We start from the raw sequence: 21,585 nt of genomic DNA, 5'->3' as shown, positions 1-21,585 counted from the left end.
GAGACAACTTACTTTTACAAAGTTTTTCAAAATCAAAACGAGAAAACTTACTTTTACCAAGTTTTACGAAGTTTCCAAAATTAAAATGAGACAACTTACTTTTACCAAGTTTTCCAAAATCAAAACGAGAAAACTTACTTTTACCAAGTTCTCCAAAATCAAAATAATATATCTTTTACAATGAATCAAAATCAAAATGAGTCAACTACAAATACACCATTTACAAAAAACTTCTTTAATGTGACACCTTAATCTTCTTGTTATACTCCACCGGCAGAAAGTACATTCTCAGAGGTTGTAGTGCTATCAATTCATCATCAAATTCATGTAACACACAGTTTTATCAAATATTACCAACTTATACCCAGAGATATAGTTCTACCTATATATATACCAGTTTTTCGACAAATATGGTTCTACCTAGTTATACCAGTTTTCCAATAAACATAGTTCTACCTAGTTATACCTTTTTATCCCTTCTTTCGACTTCCTCACCATCTCCATTAACAACCGGAGTGAGAGACACCCTCTCATCTTCGAGCTCCTCATCTTCTTCATTCATTCGGAGTTCCTCCAATTCAACATGTGTGGAGGTGGCCGCCCAATCCAAACCTTCTTCGTTTTGAGTATTTAGAACAAATTTTCTTTTCTTATGTCTCGTCCATTTTGTCTTTGCTATAATTTTGAGAAATCCTTATTTTTGAGGAGAGATCGATAACGGAACCCTAATTTTTCAAGAACATAGGGGAATAGAGTTGAGAAGTTCTCGAGGGAAATAATCCTGAGAAAAGAAGATTGGATTGCCAAAAAAAAACTAAGGAAAATAGAAATCGGGTTGTAGACCTCAAGTATTTCTGGGTGGAGGAAAACACTTAGGTATTTTATGTAATTTTTGATTTATTCTTAGGATAAAACTGTAATTTTGTTTGTTTTCGATTTAAAAATAATTCAAAAAGAAAATGATTTTATAAGGGGGAGTTTTGAGATTTTCATATCAGTTTTAGGGACTTCTGAGACGATTTTTCAACAAATTAGTGGTTTCCATCCACTCTAACTGGTATTGGTATATAAGAGCTATCTTGCATTGCATAAGCTTATATAAGTTCATAGTGCACCACACAAGCTACAATGAACAGAAAACGCATAAATTGAAAACCCATTTCAAATAGAAGAAAAACAAAAAAATGTCTTGAAAGTATCAACCCCAACGGTCCCGGGTCCTCATCTTAGTTCTTTTGTTATTGCGGTTTTGTGGGTCAACATCCAATCTTCTTAAAACATAAGCTAAAGACATTATAAATTTCAGTTTATACATAAAATTATGCCTGTGTGAATAATATAGTTACTTTTAAAGAAAATTTAATAAACTTAGTTATATAACATTGATGTTTGTTATTAATTCAAAATCATTATAATGGTGTTTTGCCAATTTGAAATGGACATATCATAGGCTAACTCGCGACTTATGTTTCTTTTTGGACTTCTTGAGTTACTTCATAGAGTGGGACAAAAATTATATGAATGATAACTAAAATTCGTTCCGAACTGAAACCTAAAATGACTCTATTTTAATTGTTCAATTTCCTAACTGCACTTTTAAAATCATGAATAATTAAAGGTAATGTACAAAGATTGATATCCACACAAACACTAAATCATTATTGTTGTTTTGAGATCTTTATAGAAAAAAATCTTGAATCTAACTCTTATCTTAATAGTTTCCACCGCATTTTGTAAAACCGCAAATTCTCAACCACGAATATAAAGATTCTAATGAATAAAGTAAAAGTTTTGGAAGCTTTACAACAACAAGATTTTGACCTCATATAAGAAGCGGAAAGCAGACTTCTGACAAAATTTCCAAGACTACGACGAATCAGCCCACAAATTTTGCTAGAGTTATAACTTTGAATAGGACTAAAAGATTATGAAACCAAAATTCATCAGTTCAAACTGAAACCTAATTTAGTAATTTTTACTATAAAACAAAGTATAACTCTATCTTATCCTTATGAGTTTATTTTCTCCCTGCACCTTTTAATTCAAGAATTAGTAAAGAGAAAATATGAAGATTAGTATCCACACAAACACTAAATCACTATGTTAGCTTTAAGGTTCTTATGGAAAATTTTTCAAATATAACTCTTCTCTTATTTGTTCATTTTTTCACCGCACACTTTTACTTTATGAAAGCTTAAACGTTTTCGAAACATAAACATAAAATTTCAACAAATTATAAAAGTAAAATTTCTGGAAGCGCCACACCGACGAAATTTTAAAAGCTTTTAAGAATTTTTGATATTATTTAAAGAAGCAGAAGGCGAACCTCGGACGAACTTTTCAAAGCTACGACGAAACGGCCCACGGATTGCGGATTTTCTTAATTTTAAAAAGGAACTAGTGTTACCCTCTCACTTCTTGTATCATCTTTTTAGACCACACAATCTCAATTCAACTTCTTAAAAGTAAAATATCTGCAAGCGTCGGAATAACGAGATTTTGACCTCATTTAAGAAGCGAAAAAAATACATATAACAAAATTTCCAAGACTACGATGAAACTGCCACAAATTTTGGGCTTTCTAGAATTATAAATTCAAATAAGACTAAAAGATTATGAAACCAAAATTCATCAATTCAAACTAAAACCTAATTTAGTAATCTTATTATGAAAGAAAGTATAACTTTATCTTATCTTTATTAGTTTATTTTCTCATCGCACATTTTTATTCAAGAATTAGTAAAGATAAAATACAAAGATTATTATTCACACAAATACTAAATTACTATGTTAGCTTTAAGGTTCTTATGGAATTTTTTTTTGAATCTAACTCTTATCACCGCATACTTTTACACTATAAAAACATAAATACTTTTGGAACATAAACATAAGATTTCAACAATTTTTAAAAGTCAAATTATTGGAAATGTCACACCGACAAACTTTCAAGAGCTTTTACGAATTTTCTATCTTATTTAAAGAAACAAAAAGGAGACATCCGCTTTAAAAGGTAAACTAAAGACATATTTATAAATTTCTGTTTATACATCAACAAATTATGTATGTGTGAATAATACAATTATTTTTAAAGAAAATTCAATAAACCTAGTTATATAATATTGTTGTTTGTTTTTAATTCAAAAATCACTTTTATGGTGTTTTGCCCGTTTGAAATTTGACATATAATAGGCTAACTCGCGACTTATGTTTCTTTTTGGGCTAATTAAGTTACTTCATAGAGTGGAGAAAAAAATTATATGAATGGTAACTAATATTCATTAATCCAAACTGAAACCTAACTATAAACCAAAATAGTTTTGAGATTTTAGTTAAGGTCTTATAGAAAAAAATCTTTAATCTAACTCTTACTTTAATAGTTTCTACCGCACTTTGTAAAAATGCAAATTTCCAACCACAAATATAAGATTCCAATGAGTTTTAAAAGTAAAATTTCTAGAAGTGTCATAACAACAAGATTTCAACCTCATTTAAGAAGTGGAAAACAGATCTCTGACAAAATTTCCAACTTCCAAGACTACGATGAAGTGACCCACAAATTGTTGACAAAACGGCCCACAACGTGTGGGCTTTTTAGACTTATAACTTTCAATAAAACTAAAAGATTATGAAACCAAAATTCATCAATTCAAACTGAAATCTAGTTTCATAATTTTATTATGAAATATAGTATACCTCTATCTTATCTTTATCAGTTTATTTTCTCACCGCATCTTTTAATTCAAGAATCAGTAAAGATAAAATACGAAGATTAGTATCCACACAAATATTATCTTAGCCTCACAAATACGAAGATAAAATCACTATGTTAGCTTTAGGAAAAAAATCTTCGAACCTAACTCTCTTATTTTTCATATTTTCTATCACACACTTTTACTTTATAAAATCGTAAATAGCTTTTGAACATAAACAAAAGATTTTTCAACAAAGTTTAAAAGTAAAATTTCCGGAAGTGCCACACCGACGAACTTTCAAAACTTTTTGATCTTATTTATTGAAAGAAGCCGAAAGCGGACCTCCGACAAAATTTCCAACGCTACGGCGAAGCGGGCCCGCGGATTGCGGATTTTCTTAATTTTAAAAAGGAACTAAGTGTTACCCGCTCACTTCTTTGCTTCATCTTTCTAGACCACACAATCCCAAATCAACTTCTTTGACTATTTAAGGTTTGCTATTCTCTGAATCTGATTGAAGCTCTTGTCATCTGTATCACAAAACCCTAATTCTACAGTTGCTGTAGCGAAGAACCTTAGCAAACGAAATTGCGCTTCCAATGGTATTTTTTTTTTTTTTCCCCTTTTCCAGGTACACCATTTCTCATGGCAACCCGAAAATCAAAATCTCAACTCTCGTTGCAGGATTACTTGAAATCTGTTGTCCCGACTCAGATTTTATCCGAACGAGGATCAAATCTCGTTGTCATCAACCCAGGTTCTCTTCGAATTTAGGGTTTTTGAGCTATATCTAGGGTTTATCGAAATTGTGTTATGGTAGCCCAAATTCTGATTGGTGCTGGTTTTGATTAGGCTCTGCGTATGTAAGAATTGGATTAGCTATGGATGGGAAGCCTTTCAATGTCCCTAATTGTATTGCTAGATACCACACAGGGAAACCAAATGTTGTTGATCAGGTTTTTGTGAATTTTTGGTTTTTAACTTTTACTTTTTCTGTTCCTTTTGTTTTCTCTTTCGATTAATTTTGAATGGTGTCTTCTTTGTAAAACCCCAGATGCTTAACACTCAGGTTACTACGAATCAACATGTTGACCGTGAGAGAGCTTACAATACTGTAAGAAAACTATTTGGTTTTTGATCTTTGCTGCTTCTGTCACTTTGTTGATTGATTTCTTTTGGTTTTTTTACTGAAAGGCGGCATCGCTGTTGAAGATACCGTATCTGGATGAAAGTTCTTCTGGCTCTGCATCACGCAAGGTAAGTTGAATAGTTTGGTGATGGTAAGTGTTTTTGCTTGATTGTTTGTTAGAAATTGTTCACTTGAGGGAGGTTTTGATTTTGGAATTTTGAGTAATGTGTGAAAAACTGATTGTTCTTGCTTATAAACATTTGAAAGTTTATGCAGATGGGAAGGATCGATGGGTACAATAAACCGAGCACTACAAAGAAAGATACAGTCTTTACTTGGACTGATGTGTATGAGGACGAGCAGATTTCTCCTGTCGCATCAGGTGTCATTCTAGTTTATTATTCTTGTGCTTCAGTTTCCGTCCCTGTCTTACTCGCTTGGTACGCTATGATATTTTCTTTGGTAGACATTATCAGGCTTTGTATCTGCTACATACAGTTGAGCAAATTGTAAGGAATGGTATTCTTCTGAATACACAGAAGCTAGGTGTCTATGTTTAGATTACTTATATACACCAAATTTGCAGAAACTTCTGCTGATAAAGGTGCGGCCAGCGCAACTAAAGCTGCTCCTGATGTTACTGATACTAAAGATGCTAGTGAGAGTAAGCGTAAGTACAAGAAGACGATTTTTGGTGAAGAAGCTATGAAAATATGGCCAAACGAGCCATATTGCATACGCCATCCTATTCGGAGAGGTCACTTCAATGTTTCGCCACATTATTCAGCACAACAGGTGCGTTAGTTCGAATATATCTTCCATCTGTCTTTGTAGAAGGGATTTTTTGGCTTCTTATTGGTACTTCTATTTTTTTCAGGTTTGCGAGGACTTAACCGCTATCTTGGACTGGGTTCTATTAGAAAAACTACATATTTCTAACAGTGAGAGATTCTCTTTTCATGCTGTTCTTGTTGTCCCGGAAACATTTGACAGCCGCGGTAAACTTGTTATGCCTACTGCAGTCTTATTTTCTCAGTTCCATCTAAATATGATTTGATCGATGTGAACTAGTATTCTGATTTGGCTTCATGGTATTATCAGAAATTAAGGAAATGTTAACTATTGTGTTGGGAGGGCTACGCTTTAACTCAGCAGTTGTCCACCAAGAAGGTCTATCCGCTGTTTTTGGGAATGGTTTGTCAACAGCTTGTATTGTGAATATTGGAGCCCAGACTAGTACAGTTGTTTGTATCGAGGTATTATAAGAAAACGAGAAAACATCTTTCTGTTATTATAACTGTTTGAGATTCTCTGTATGTTCATGCTATTTGGTTTGTAGGATGGAGTCTCATTGCCAAATACTGAAAAGATTTTACCTTTTGGAGGAGAGGTAAGAAAATATGTATCATTTCTTTTTTTATTTTCTCTTGAACTACATTGCATACTAAAAGTTCTTCATCTAAATATAAATTTTCAGGATATATGTAGATGCCTTCTATGGATTCAGCGGCATTACCAAAAGTGGCCACAAATACGAACAGATGTTTTGGCAAAGCCAATCGATATGCTGATGCTTAATCAACTTAAGGAGTCATATTGTGATATTAGAGTTAGTTGGATTTATCTTCGTGGTTTTATTCTTTTGATAAGGAATATTGAAACTAAGATACTTTTTCCATTCACAGGAAGGAGAAGTGGAAGCTGCTGCAACAGTTCATTCTTATGAGGACGGCATGCCAGCTATGCCTCACAAAACAACTCTCACCTCACTTAATGTAAACAAAAAACAAGATCAAGTCACTATTTTGTTAATGCTTCTTAGTCTTGAAAAGCTTTCCTTTGTTCCTTTCAGGTTCCGCCAATGGGTCTGTTTTATCCTAACCTTTTGGTCCCTGAAGTGTTTCCTCAGCCACCACGTGAATGGTCAGAGTTGATCTTCTAGTGTCCTTTACTTCGATTTAGTTTGGGAGCAAGAGAACTCATGTTATACATTTGCTTATTGTTTAGGTTCCAAGACTACGAGAATATGTTGGAGGACACGTGGAACATGGACTTTGGAGGTGGTGGTAATATGGGATTACCAATGTGGGATAGTTTTGCAGTTTCCCCTTCGAAACCAAAGAAAGAAGAGAAGATTGGTCTCGCTGAAGCCATTACAAGCAGCATCCTCTCTGCTGGTATATGTTGTGTGATGCACTCTCCTGCTATACATAATAAATCAACACCTAACAGAAACCTTTTCCCTTTTTTTTTTGCTGGCTTGTAGGACGCATAGACCTTAGGCGAAAGCTTTTCTCCAGCATTCAATTGGTAGATCCTGCAAACCTTTTTCTTTACACACTCAAGTTTTAGCCATGTAACCTTGTGCTACCTGTAACTGTTCATACCTGAATGTGTTTCTTGGTTACCTTTCTCGTTTGGCTTCTCAGATTGGTGGTGTTGGTTCGACTAAAGGTCTTGTACCAGCTGTGGAAGAAAGGTTTGTTCGTTTCTTAACCAAAAATTCTGTTTTCTAAACATCCAGAAGAAGGCACAACGTTCTTCTATGCACACACCGAACCGTACCTTTTGAAGTAATGTTTGTGTCCCTCTCTCCATTTATACACTGCAGAGTTCTTCGCACAATACCTCCAACTGAAGCTATCAACACTGTGGTGGTTCTGCCGTCAAGAACGGACCCAGCTTTCGTAACTTGGAAAGGCGGAGCGGTACGTAGTGCTTTTCTTTGCAACTTAACTATTCTTGACTTTGGGCATGGCACTGAAACGAATTTTGGAAAACAGATATTGGGAATTCTGGACTTTGGAAGAGAAGCTTGGATTGAGAGACAGGAATGGATGGAAAATGGGATTCATAAAGGCAGTACAAAGAAGTACAAAGACTCTTTTTACATTGAAGGTCAAGCAATGTACTTCATCAACCCCTAGAGTGTGTATATAGGCTTAAGCTTTCTCTGCTTTCTTAGCTCAGAATAAATTTTGTGGAGTATTTTTGATATTGTTTAGTTTTTAATTGTCCTAATTCAGACCAGAAAATTTTATATCATAGTCAAATTTAATTTGCTACAATATTTTGTTTATGATGTATTAAAATTACAAATTATTTATGAATCAACTTTTTCTCACATTCTGTCACATGTTTCTATGATTAATATATATAACACATAAAATTATCAATAAATTAATATATTTAAATTGAACAAAAAAAAGTGTAAAAAATTGAATAAGAACTTAGGAATCTCATTCTGATGAACGAAAACAAGGTTTGTCCAAAAAAAAAAAAACTTAGTAAATATTTTGTCCCACATCGGGAACACGAGAGGGAGGGAGGGAAGAGAAGGAGATATATAAACAAGATGGGCCTTGAAGTTAAAAATTAAAAAGGGTCGGATGGCTATTTATGCCACGCTCAGCCTGAGTTAAAAGGGTGAGTGCTGTATGGCAAAATCAAGACATATGGCCGACATTATTTCTGGAACAACCCATAGGGTTGGCTCGCTCGGCCGACCCTCCGATTCTTAATATATAAAACATTATTATTCTTTGATATATCCTACTTTATAATTGTGTGTGGTGGAATGGAGAGATTAATTAAGAGTTTGCATAATTTATCCGAGGTCCGTTTCAGAATTAGAATGAAAATTGTAAATTCTTAGAAAAAGATTCGTTTTTGAAATTTATTGGAAGCTTGTGTTTCCATTTTAATATTCGGCCTGTCACATATTCTAAGATTTTTGAATTAAAACACAAAAAAATTAATAAATAACATATTTTATCATTTATGAAAATTTAACCAATAAAAAAGAATACTGTAGAAAAATATTATAAACTATTTTTTTTAGATAATGCATACAAACAGAAAAACCTAAAATATTCTATAAAGAGTTAATTAGCTGAATAACCAAATTTACAAATTTAATTAAGAATATAGCATATTAATTGGAAAAATTGAAAGAATAGGATTAGGGATAGATAAAATTACCATTTTGGTGTGCTGGTTATTTGAGATGTGGTGGCCAGTGGTCGGTGGTGGCTGGAGGTCGGAGATCGCCGGAGTTCTCTGAAAGTTGGAGATGGCCGGAGGTCACCGAAGATCGGAGGTGGCCGGAATTTGCCGGAGGTCGAAGATGGCCGGAGTTCACCGGTGGTTGGCCGGAGGTGGTTATCGGCGGTGACCGGCGGTGACCGGTGGTGGTGGTAGTTAGGGAAAAACTAAACCCTAAGGATAATACTTTGTGAACTCTAGAGTATAGAGATAAAGAGGTGGAGATGGTGGTAAAATGGTGGTGGTGGGAAAGGGGTAAAGATGGTGGTGATGTGAAGGTTAAAATTGTATATATTATAGTTTATACACTTTATATCACCTTTTACTGGTTAGAGTAGTTACTCTTTGAATTATATTTTTTTTGTTGATTATACAATGCAATTCCCCTTCTATAAATTGGGACGAAGTGAGTATTTGATACTACAAATGATTAAAAAATGTGAATATTTTTGATAAATTTTTATATAAAAATCACCCAAACTAACTTTGTGATTTATATATTTTTACATTCTAATAATTTGTTATTTTAAATATGTTTAGAAAAGCAGCAACAACATGAATTCTATAAATTTGAAATTATGTATGTGATTAATTGAATTAAATTAATTTCCAAATACTTTCTGATGATCTCTACGGACAAAACAATTTTTGTTTCTTCATATTTTGTGATTAAGGATAAAAGACAAATTCCAGTCACAAAATAAATCAAAGGTTCTTTAATCAAATTATATATATAGAGAAATATAATGAACATATTTTTCTAGATTTTCATCACAGTCTCATTGCTTTTTTGTTACAATTTCTCTAGGGTTGAGGCGCATAAATTAAATAGGCCTCAAGCATAACCTACAAATTAATAGAAAATTCAAAAAATGCAAAAACGTGATAGGGAGATTCAAACTCTTTATATCAAAAACCATACTTACACATATTACCAACTGAGGTGAAATTGTTTGACCTCAACACCGGCTACTAGTGTTCAAGAAAGCATTAGACGGTTTGTAGGCGGTAACCTAGCGTCTAGAACGCCTAATCAGGGCCTAGATGATTTTTAGGTGGTTTATACATTTACAACATAAAACATTATATATAAAATTATGTAAAAATATATGTTAAAAGTAAAAAATAAGAAATCATAAACAAAATTTAGAAAAATACATTTATTCAAGTTACATTAACAACATATGAACATTTATAATTACATATACAGATATAAAACTTAATAATTTAAATGTATGTAGTTAAAAATCAAAAATAAATATTTGAATAAAATCTATGTGATTTTAGGCAGTCTAGTGAGTTATCTAGGCGTTGATGAGCGCTTAGGGCCTATAGCGCGCCTAGGCAGCCGCCGAGACCGCTTTATTGAACACTGCCGGTTATTAATTTTTTTTTATAAACAAGTGTAAATGAAACCAGCTTACTATTTTTTTTCATATTGCAACTTAATAAAATACACACAAAAATTTATAACATATCCACACAAATAGAAAGAGTATATATTTTTTTTTGGACAAACAATAGAAAGAGTATAACTATTGTTTGTTTATTCCAGAAACCAGATTTAACAAAGAAAGAAACAATCACACATCTTCATAAAATATATTCATCCGTACGTGATCACCAATAATACCTGCGTTTTGGGTCATCCCAAAGATCAAGCGCAGCATTCCTTGCATCATTGTCAATACGTGCCTCTAGCTGCATAGCTGCCATCTCGTCTCGCGCCTTCATCAACGACTTTATCCTAGAAGCTGGAGAACTCGCTTCTCCTTCTTCGTCTTCGTCTTGATCTTCTTCTTCTTCCTCTTCATCAGATTCTTGATCTTCGTATGTGGCACATGAATGTACATGTGTTCCATAGTCACATTCCTTGCAGTAATACATCCATAGATCTTCTGAAATAGTTTCTTCACAAACACTGCAAGTGAAGATCGTGTCTTCATGACCTTTACATGGTGTGCAATACAGTAGAGTGAGTGGATGTTCATGGTCTTCACGATCTATGGTCTCAGGGATGAAGGTACATCCCACATGAAGATTGTAGTTGCAGTTTGAGCAATGGTAAGTGAATCCAGATCCGTATTGGTCACACGCGTCACATGTGTAGACGGACCGTTCATCTGGTGGGGAATGGAGCAAGGTCAGAGGGTGGTCCTGGTGGGACTTGTGATGAGTCTCACTAGGAAGGTCGAAACATGACTTGTGTAAGAAGTAATCGCAGTCTGACTTTATACACTTGAAAGCTTGCCCGATCAGCTCGAGCTCGCAGCCAGAGCATGCGGTCTCATCCTCTTCTTTGGCTTTAAAGACACGCAACGGATGGTTGTGGCTAGGGTGCCTCACAGATTGGCGATTAGCCGGTTTGGCCTTTGGTTTTCTTGAAGCCATATAAAAATTTATTGATAAGTGTTTGGTTTTGGTTGATCTGAGGGAGAAGGTTGTGTAGCTATGTATATATACCAAAAAGTTGTGATTTTTACTGCAAGTTTAATAATTGTGCGTTTGTTTTTTTTTAATAATCAATATTAATCAAGTTGTTGTATCATGCTGTTTTGCTAATTTATAATGTTTGGCATATATATATAAGAGACATTTGACATTTGACATTCAAAGCTAAGAGATGAAAATATTTTTAGAAGTTTTTAATATTTTAAGACAAAGATGACTTGTAGAAATAAAAGATTCTAATAAACATCAGATTTCAATTATAGCAGCAACTTGGGCATCTATATGTAGGGAGGATAGGGTTTAAATTAGGTCAATCCCTCTAAGTCAATGCCTACTATCTTGTGCAACTTTCATTTAACAAGATTAAACATAATTTTAAGTACTAAATCATGAAATATTCTTGATATATATACATATTCTTTTTGAATGCCCACCAACAACAATGCAAGTGAGCAAGTTTCAGGGTTATCGTTATCGTTATCGTTATCCCTTTTTGTAAGTCACAGTAAAACATCTATAAATTAATACTATATAAATTAATAAACACTGTAAATTAATAAATTTTGCTAGTTCCAAGTCGGGACAATGTAAAAAATAACAAAATTCGATAAGATAATAAGATAATAATTTTTTTGAAATCTTCATGTAAAATATGGTCCCAATAATATCATAAATTAATAATCATGTAAATTTATATATATGTTGATATAGTAAAGTATGTTTCTCTTAAACCTCATATCTATAAAACAATTTGTTATATTGCATCTTCAAAGTTCAAACTATAATGATATAAAATATTCTATAACATTTCATAAAACAGCTAAAACTTTTTAAAGTTTTCAATTTCTAAATATGCATCATTTATATTTTGATAGTTTGATAGACTATTAAAATACGATAATTGATATTTTTATTCATAAATTTGAATATTTATGTCATGTGTATAAGTGAATTTGTCTATAATATTTGTAATTTATTTTCAATAATATTTTTTAATTATTTCAAATTCAATTCCAATACCATAAAATTTACAGTATTATTTAATTTATAATATTTGTAGTTTATTGTTAAAATTTGTCTATAATATTTGTAATTTTATAATCTTATTTTGCAAAAAATATCTCAATTCAAAATTTTTAAAAATTAAACAATTAAAAATACACCTATGAATTAATAATTATTAATTTACACTATAAAATAATAATTATTAATTTACACTATAAAATAATAATTATTAATTTATAGATAAATTAATATCACTATAAATTAATAAAATATTTTGGTCCCAACATTATTAATTTATAGAGGTTTAACTGTATTTGTATGAAATGATTTTTATTTTTATTTTTTAGCCTTTTGTATGAAACATCGTTATCATTTATCGTTATAGACTCTTTTTTTTTTTCAACCAAACATTAATCAAATTAAAAGATAACTCCAATGTTTGTTGCCCAAATCGGAGGAAAAGAGTTTACAAATGAATTTTCAGAAAATAAAGTTCTTGACGAACGGGCAAGACAATCTGCCCTAACGTTGAACTCTCATGAGATCATGGTCAGGGAGAAGGAAGAGAAAGAAGTTCTGAGCAAAAATAACTCTTCCAACAGATTCGAGAAAGCGGGCCAATCATCAGGCGTCTGCACCATCGCTACTACTTCTGCACAATCCGTCTCGAAGTTCTGAAAGACAACTCCAGCCGCCAACAGTGACTCCATGGCCCAGATCAAAGCTTGTAACTCTGCGTGTAAGGATGTAGGACCGCGTCTATGATTCCGTGCGCCGAGAAGACGCGTCGAATCTTCACCACTACAACACCACCAGCCGAGGCCCTGAAAAGGGTCTTAACCTTTTCATGAACAATCAATCTGACACCAGGGAAATGACCCCTTGTCCTCCAACAACGGCGGGGGATGCAGATAGCTCCCCGAATAAGATTTGGCCTCCTCCCACAACAATTTATCATTATTCGCTTGATTTAAGATATCCATCGGCTCGGCCGCTAAACCCTGGAATACTTTTTTATTCCGATCTTTCCATAGTGACCAAAGAATCCAGGGAAGACTAGAAACTATATCAGTATCTCCCGATTGGGGAGCCGCCCGCCAGAAAATAAAATCTAAATTTGCATAGATTGAACCATAAGGGAAACCATCCGGAACTAACAATACCGGGGACAACGCCCAAACATCTCGCGAACGAGGGCACTCAAAAAGAGCGTGATTTATAGTTTTTGTTGCAGACGCACACCGTTTGCACAGAGGATCACACCGGACACCCCTGTGCACAAGCCGTTTTAACACTGGAAGAGAACCCGAGGCAACCTGCCAGAAGAAATGTTGAACCTTCAGGAGAACATTAAGTTTCCACGATTGGGTCCTAAGGGCCATACATGTCGACCCGTATTCAACTTCCGCCATTAAATCTCGGGCTAGCCGATATCCGGATTTAACCGTATACTTTCCTGACTTAGTAAAGTGCCATACTAACCTATCCGGTTTCATTACTTTGCTGACCGCCATACTCCGAATGATCGCTATATCCCTTGGGTCCATAAACTCCTCCAGGGTAGGCAGATGCCAATCCTTCGTAACAAGATTAATTAAGTGGTTAACCATCAAACTTGGTAGCCAGAGTCTTCCCCTACCGTTTGCTGGGCGTGGTTGAATATCTGGTATCCATGGGTCTCGCCAAACTGAGATAGAACAACCCGAACCTACCGCCCACCGCGCTCCCTGCTCTACTAGTTCCTTAGTTGAATAAATACTCCGCCATGCGAAGGAGGGGTTATATGGTTTTGTGGCCAAAAGAGGATGTTTATTCCTAAAATAACGCCCTTTCAGCACCCGAGCCATTAATGACGTGGATAGTGAATTAACCGCCAATACTGTTTTGCTAGCATGGCATCGTTAAATTGTTCCAGAACTCTGAAACCTAGACCCCCTTCACACTTATCTTTGCATAATTTATCCCAAGCCACCCAATGTAGACCTCATGCCCTATCATTGGACTTCCACCAAAAGGTGGAAATAGCACTCGTTAGTTTAGACGTCAATTCCTGCGGCAATTTATAGCATGACATCACATGAGTAGGAAGTGCCAACACCACTGATTTAATCATAATCTTCTTACCATCTTTCGATAAGTACTTTCCATTCCAACCATTAACACGGTCATCTAACCTATCCTTGACATAACCAAAAACCTTCGTTTTTGAACCTTGGAGGCCTTCAGGAATGCCCAAATAAGAACCCATACCGTCCTCTCTAGTTATACCAATCACTGATTTCAATTGATCCCTTGTCTTAGAAGGGACCTTCCTACCAAACATTATAGAAGATTTCTCTAGATTAACCTCCTGCCCTGAAGCTTTACCATAATTGCTGATAATTTCCATGACCGTCTTGCATTCAGTCGCCTTTGCTTTACAAAAAAATAGACTATCATCAGTAAACAACAGGTGCGAGACGGTAGGACTATCGCGAGTGATTGTGGTACCCGTTAATTTTTTCTCCCGTTCCGCCTTTTTAATATTCGCGATCAAGACCTCAGTACAAATAACCAGACGGTCATGTAACAAATAGTGGTAGATAGATGTAACAGCTAGTAGCAACTTGTGACATATTAATTTGTATCTAATTTGTGACAATTTGCGACAATTTGTTATAAAGAGATTTTGTGACGGCAAAGTAGTTACAAAATTTTTTTGTTTCAAAATTGTAACAAATTTTGTTTAGCTAGGCAAAACGTGTTATACCTACACAATTTTTCGTAACTATACAATGCATTTTTACCAGTGTTATAAGTCGTCCTACGGCTTCTCAAATGTTAGAGTCAGTCAGACAAAGCAAAATTGTTATCTCTGGTTTGTTTAAAAAGGGCTTGTCTACGCACATACAACGAGTCGATGACGAGTCAATTTGATGGCTCTCGAACCGATATCGATTTTGATTATTACAATAAACCGAACTTAAAACCTGTTGAAGTTTCTAATAAGTTCCGGTCGAGGCACAAAAATTAGAAATAAATTATGTATCCCGAATTCCCGATCAATATCTTTGTTTATGGTAAATTTGATAAATTAACGGCGAGATTTGCAGTAAATTTTGGCTCCAGAAAAACACCCCGCGCAATTTTTTTATTACCGACCAAAACCACTTCGCGCCAAAATCAGAATCCCAAAAGCCCCCCATTCCTTTATATATAAAAACCCTAAACCCCCCTCTCTCCCCCACACTCTCTCATCCTCCATTTTCGCCTCTCTCTCTCTCTCTCTCTCTCTCTAACTCTCTTCTTCATCTCCTTTCCCAAATGGCCATTGTTACTGACGACGAAGCGGAGATCCGTATAACCGAATCCCAAGCTGTTTCGAGTTCCGATGAGTGTAAAATCGTTGCTGATACTCCCGATTTTATTGACGGTTCCTCTCTTGCCGTCAGAACAACCACCGGAGTCCGAATCTCATCTCTATCGTCGGAGGAGCAAAGCCTTGGCGAGACTGATGTTGGTTGCTCAAATAATGAATCGACGGCGATTGCTTTACCGACGGCGAAAGAAGAGGTAACTGTTGCTTGTGTGAATAAAGAGATCTTAGAATCTGATTCATTTAGGGCGACCGGTTTGGAGATCCGTGTTGTGAAAGAGGAGGAACCTGATTTTTATGTTGAGAATAGAGTTAGTGATAATAAAGTAGATGAGATGATTAGTGATTCTATAGAACAGTCTGTGGTTGATAATTGTGATGTTATTAAGGTAGAGGTAATGGAACCTGAACTTTGTGTTGCGAATCTGGTGGTTGTTAAAAGAAGACGTAGAAGAAATGATCGTTGATTCAAAAACGAAATCTGTGGCTGAAACGGTTTCGGATAAAGAGTGTGTTAGTGTCAAGGTTAAGGAAGAGCCTGATTTAGGTACACTAGAGGAGAAACACGATTCTGTCTGTCCGAGTGTGCTCAGAAAGAAGGATGAGGTGGTTGGAGTTCAGGAAGGCGAGCCAAGAGAGGTTAATGGATTGTTGCAGGAAAATAAAAAGTTAGAGCAAGAGAATGGTCTGTTATCGGCTGGATATTTGGATGGTGCTTCAGCTAAAAGAAGGAAAATGGAGGTGGAACCATCTGTTCCAGTTGGTTTCAAAAACTTTATCCTGGCGCCGACGCCCCTTCGAGTTGTGAAACCAGAGAATTTGGATACCCCTGAAGTTATTGATCTGGAATCAAAGAATCTGAATCGCATAGTTAAACAAGAGAGCAGTTCTACTCATGTGAAGATGGAAACGGTTGAGGAAATGAAGGTGGGAACTGTGATGTTGAGTCCCCAGGTGAAAGACATGAAATATAGCCGTGAGCAGAAACCGCTGTATGTGAAGAAGGAACCGGTTGAAGCGAGAAAGGTGAAAGTGGAAGATGGAGATTTTCCGGTGGAGAAAGATTGGTTTTTGGTTGGGAGGTCACTTGTCACCGCTACTTCTACAAGCAAAGGACGGAAATTAGAAGATAATGAGATTGTGAATTTCACATTTTCCTCTGTTCTCAACTTGAAAGTCCCAAATATTGTTCGTTTCTCTACTAAAAGATGTGGAGAGGTTGGTCGTTTTTTTTTTTTTTAATCTTTTCTTACCTGCACTATTTTCCTTTGATTTGCGCATGAGTGTACTTGATAGTTAGCAAGTCTTTGATACTTAAAAGTTTTTGTTGATTTTGATATCTTTCATGTTTTGAAATGCTGAAAAATTTGTCTAGATTTACAGAACATTTGAAATTGAACTTTCCTATTTTGTTTCTCGTGAGAATCTTCAGATGAGGGATTATTAATTGTTTGCATTTCTTGGCATATATGATCTTAGATTGGTAGGCTTCCGATGGAGTGGTCTAATTGGGCTGTGTGCCTTTTGAGATCTGGTAAGGTCAAAATGCTTGGAAGATGTGTAGCGGCACCAGCGATGCTTACAATGATGCAAGAAATTATGTTATATGTCAGGTAAATATTGTTTTTGGTTGTGTTAGTTGATCGTCTTGCTTGACTGATAGATTTGTTGGAAACTTATATGGCTTTTCGATTGCAGTTTTTACATTCACAGCTCGATATTCACTGATGTTAGCAAATCCACTTGGCGGATTGGTTCTTCCCCAAACGTCGATTCTACGCTTCATCCTCTTCTCCAGCTTTTCAAGCACTTGACAATCAAACCTTACCAAAAGGTCTGTACCACATTTCTCTGTTTCAATACCTTTGTGAGCTTAGAGTCATGTTTCCAGTCCATTACTTTTCTGTTTCTCATTTATATCTTCAAACAGGCGGAGTTTACTCCTGAGGAACTTAACTCTCGTAAACGTTCGCTGAATTTGGAGGTATGTGTTCCACATCAGTCCCTCCTTGAAACTCTTCTGATGTATGTAGGGTAATTATGCTAGTATGAAATTTAGTTCTTTGTTCATTAAGTGGAAAACTAAGCTATGCATTTCATTGGTTAGAATGACTTTGACGAAAGAGCAGCATTGCTAGCCATAGCGAAAAGAAGAAAAAGGTTGTCCACAGTCTCTGGAGCAGAACAAAGATGAAGAAGATGCTCCTGAGTCATATATGAATCGGATTGTCGGCTCTGTATATTCATATAACCTAGAGGTGTGAAATATGCACCAGAAATTTTTTCTTGTCCTCGTAAAAACTCTAATTTTAATATCATCTTATCTTTTCATCGTTTAGGAAATGGAAGCTCCAAGTACACTCACGTGTAACCTGAGACCGTACCAGAAACAAGCTCTCTACTGGATGTCAGAATCTGAAAAAGGAATTGATGTTGAAAAGGCAGCTGAAACTCTACATCCTTGCTGGGAGGCTTATCGAATATGTGACGAGTATGTACTATCTCAAATATTGAAAATGAACAACGAAACATATATGTTCTCTGGTCTGATAACATTGATTTGTATGCATTTTATTCAGGAGGGCACCTTCGATATATGTGAACATCTTCAGCGGTGAAGCAACAATCCAGTTTCCAACAGCAACACAGATGGCGAGAGGCGGAGTATGTTTCTTGATCATGCTGAATCTTCATTCTAAGACTTGTATTCCTCTCTAGTGGCAATATTCTTTGCTTGTGGTTTTGATAAAAGTTTAAAACGTTTTGTTCGCAGATATTGGCAGATGCCATGGGACTTGGAAAGACTGTGATGACAATAGCACTAATACTTGCACGGCCTGGCCGAGGTAACCCAGAAAATGAAGACAATATGGCGGCAGATGTTAATGCAGATAAACGCAAGAGGAAGGAAAGCCATACCACACTAACATCTGTGAAGGCAAAAGGAGGCACTCTTATTATTTGTCCTATGGCATTGTTAAGCCAATGGAAGGTGATTGCCTTGATAGCTGTTTCTTCTTAACCCTTTGATAGTTTTTTAAAACATTCTCATGGAGTTTCACTTTATTTCAGGACGAGCTTGAGACTCATTCAAAGCCTGACACCGTGTCTGTATTAGTTTACTATGGAGGGGACAGGACACATGACGCGAAAGCAATAGTGAGTCATGATGTTGTCTTGACAACTTATGGTGTCTTAACATCGGCTTACAAGCAGGTTAGGATAGTATTTTGTGTCAATTTTAACAATTTTTCTTTTCTCTGTTTAGTTGAACTTAAAATTCTGAGATTCATGACATGCAGGATATGACGAACAGTATCTTCCACAGGATTGATTGGTACAGAATTGTTCTTGATGAAGCTCACACAATCAAATCTTGGAAAACTCAAGCTGCTAAAGCTACGTTTGAGTTGTCCTCACATTGCAGATGGTGTCTCACTGGAACTCCCTTACAAGTAAGAGACTAAAAGAATTCGTGAATAGATAAGCTCATACTCTTTTGGCACTAACTGACTCTATACCTCTTCAATGCAGAACAAACTCGAAGATCTGTACAGTCTTCTATGCTTCCTTCATGTCGAACCATGGTGCAATTGGGCTTGGTATGACTAGATATCACCTAAACCATGTAATTCGTTGCTATATAATGCTTTTTTTATTTAACTTTATTATTTATGTATGTGTGCGTATCTGTATAGGTGGAGTAAGTTGATTCAGAAGCCTTACGAAAATGGTGATCCACGAGGACTGAAGCTGATCAAGGCGATTCTGAGGCCGTTAATGCTGAGAAGAACAAAGGAAACGAGGGACAAAGAAGGAAGGTAGATGATTTTAGCTGTTTCAGTCTTTTTTCTTTTCTTTTTTTCTGTTCTTTTGCTTGTCTTTATGCTTAACGTTCCTCCACTTTTTCTGCAAACTTTCAGTCTAATCCTTGAACGTCCTCCAACCGATGTCCAAGTCATTGAATGTGAACAATCTGAAGCAGAACGGGACTTCTATACTGCCCTTTTCAAGAGATCCAAAGTAAGTGTTATAGTTTAAGGCTTTAAGCACAATACAGTCTGTCAAAAGCTTAATCATAATCTGTTTTAAGGATTTATGATGTCTTGGTAAATGCATAACATTCTTCTTTGTTTGGAAACAGGTCCAATTTGATCAGTTTGTGGCACAAGGAAAAGTTCTTCACAACTATGCAAACATCCTCGAGCTCCTCCTCCGTCTACGGCAATGTTGTAACCACCCTTTTCTAGTTATGAGGTACAAAGCAAAAATACATTCAATATACTCTTTTATTTCCTTGGAAATGGATTCTAATACTTAAAGATAAATTGCAGCCGAGCAGATTCACAACAGTACGCTGACTTAGATAGCCTTGCAAGGAGGTTTCTTGATAACAACCCTGACTCTGTCTCCCAAAACGCTCCTTCTCGGGCATATATTGAAGAAGTAATCCAAGATTTACGTGCTGGCAATAGCCAAGAATGTCCAATCTGTTTGGAGTCTGCAGATGATCCCATTCTCACACCTTGTGCACATAGAATGTGCCGAGAATGTCTCCTTTCTAGCTGGCGGTCTTCGTCATGTGGTCAATGCCCTATCTGCAGGACGATCCTGAAGAGAACCGAGCTGATCTCATGCCCGACGGATAGTATATTCCGTGTTGATGTGGTAAAGAACTGGAAGGAGTCTTCGAAGGTTTCAGAGCTGCTCAAATGCTTAGAAAAGATCCAGAAATCTGGTTCGGGGGAGAAGTGCATTGTCTTTAGCCAATGGACTTCATTTTTGGATCTTTTGGAGATTCCACTGCGAAGAAGAGGATTCGAGTTTCTTAGATTTGACGGGAAGCTGGCTCAGAAGGGAAGAGAAAAGGTTTTGAAAGAGTTCAATGAAACCAAACAGAAAACAGTAAGTGATTGGATAGTTTTATAACAAACTCTTAAACTCTTGTCTAAAACCGAACAGAGAGCTTAGGATATTATGCTTCTGTGATGTATCAGATTCTGCTTATGTCTCTGAAAGCTGGAGGAGTTGGTCTGAATCTAACTGCAGCTTCAAGTGTCTTCTTAATGGTACTATCTCTCTCAAGCTTTGTTTTGAAGTCTTCTTAATATATATATGATGAATTGATCTTTTTTGGTTTTGTTTCTTAAATCACTTAGGATCCATGGTGGAATCCAGCGGTGGAAGAGCAAGCGATCATGAGAATTCATCGAATCGGGCAGAAACGAACAGTTTGCGTCAGAAGATTCATTGTCAAGGTAACAACACTGTAAGCTGCATTTGTTTTCGAACATGGTTAAGCAAGATCTCTTAAATAAGTAAGATTTGGGATGATTGTGTGCAGGGTACAGTGGAGGAACGGATGCAGCAAGTTCAAGCGAGGAAGCAGCGGATGATCGCTGGAGCTTTGACAGATGAAGAAGTCCGGTCGGCTAGACTTGAGGAGCTGAAAATGTTGTTCCGATGAGAGACGCATTCGTTGTTAGTTAGTTAGTCTTTTGAGTTTAGGAGAAAGGCTTTTGTTTTGCTTTCTTGTAAATTATTGGTACAAGTTATATTTATCTTTATCTACTAGCCAGTTACAAATCTGCTTTCTGGAAATGAGTGAAGTGAGCATCTTTCATTGAACAAAGTAACTTTTGCCAGTTAGAAGTTATCTTTTGTCAATTGGTCGAATCATATATCGTTTCTATGAACAATGTTTCAGCACAAGAGGAAACAAAACAGTCGATGTACATTTGAATCGAATGCACACCGTGTATGGGGTTCTGAAACATCAGTAAACAAGTCGGGTTAAGTTTTTCCCTCACCATTCATCTGCTTTCTGCAAATGAGTGAACAGAGAGAATCATTGAACAAAGTAACTGTTGCAGATTCTAATGATTTTGTTTTAAACATTCTTTAGATTG

At 35.8% G+C, this 21,585-nt stretch overlaps 2 protein-coding genes and 1 pseudogene across 4 annotated transcripts; 2 read left to right on the top strand and 1 right to left on the bottom strand.

The window, feature by feature from the left end:
• Positions 4,066-7,898, top strand: LOC104760603 (actin-related protein 9-like). 3 transcript variants are annotated; one of them, XM_010483552.2, is made up of 18 exons: positions 4,066-4,184; positions 4,324-4,449; positions 4,545-4,648; positions 4,747-4,806; positions 4,887-4,949; positions 5,089-5,203; positions 5,408-5,616; positions 5,699-5,819; positions 5,923-6,077; positions 6,161-6,211; positions 6,299-6,430; positions 6,507-6,596; positions 6,674-6,744; positions 6,829-6,998; positions 7,088-7,131; positions 7,251-7,300; positions 7,433-7,529; positions 7,605-7,898. In XM_010483552.2, exons 2-18 carry the CDS (start codon positions 4,338-4,340, stop codon positions 7,746-7,748), a joined length of 1,788 nt encoding a protein of 595 aa, XP_010481854.1. In that variant the 5' UTR covers positions 4,066-4,184; positions 4,324-4,337; the 3' UTR covers positions 7,749-7,898. The 3 variants fall into 3 exon arrangements, with proteins under 3 accessions (XP_010481854.1, XP_010481855.1, XP_010481856.1); XM_010483553.2 differs by having other exon boundaries at positions 4,068-4,184; positions 5,098-5,203; XM_010483554.2 differs by having other exon boundaries at positions 4,068-4,294; positions 4,377-4,449.
• Positions 10,402-11,282, bottom strand: LOC104760602. The gene has a single exon (XM_010483550.1). It carries the CDS (start codon positions 11,254-11,256, stop codon positions 10,486-10,488), a length of 771 nt encoding a protein of 256 aa, XP_010481852.1. The 5' UTR covers positions 11,257-11,282; the 3' UTR covers positions 10,402-10,485.
• On the top strand, positions 15,772-21,258 carry LOC104760601 (annotated as a pseudogene).

The sequence above is a fragment of the Camelina sativa genome, chromosome 18, assembly GCF_000633955.1.
Source record: "Camelina sativa cultivar DH55 chromosome 18, Cs, whole genome shotgun sequence".
Classification (NCBI taxonomy): Eukaryota; Viridiplantae; Streptophyta; class Magnoliopsida; order Brassicales; family Brassicaceae; genus Camelina; species Camelina sativa.
The sequence above is the reverse complement of the archived record's forward strand: the minus strand, read 5'-3'. Positions and strand labels throughout refer to the sequence as shown.

Excerpts from the sequence above, each read along its gene's own strand:
- LOC104760603 (XM_010483552.2), top strand. The coding sequence starts at position 4,338 with ATGGCAACCCGAAAATCAAAATCTCAACTCTCGTTGCAGGATTACTTG. Across the intron at positions 4,450-4,544 it reads TCTCGTTGTCATCAACCCAG|GCTCTGCGTATGTAAGAATT; the intron begins GTTCTCTTCGAA and ends GGTTTTGATTAG. Across the intron at positions 6,597-6,673 it reads CAACTCTCACCTCACTTAAT|GTTCCGCCAATGGGTCTGTT; the intron begins GTAAACAAAAAA and ends TGTTCCTTTCAG.
- LOC104760602 (XM_010483550.1), bottom strand. The coding sequence starts at position 11,256 with ATGGCTTCAAGAAAACCAAAGGCCAAACCGGCTAATCGCCAATCTGTG.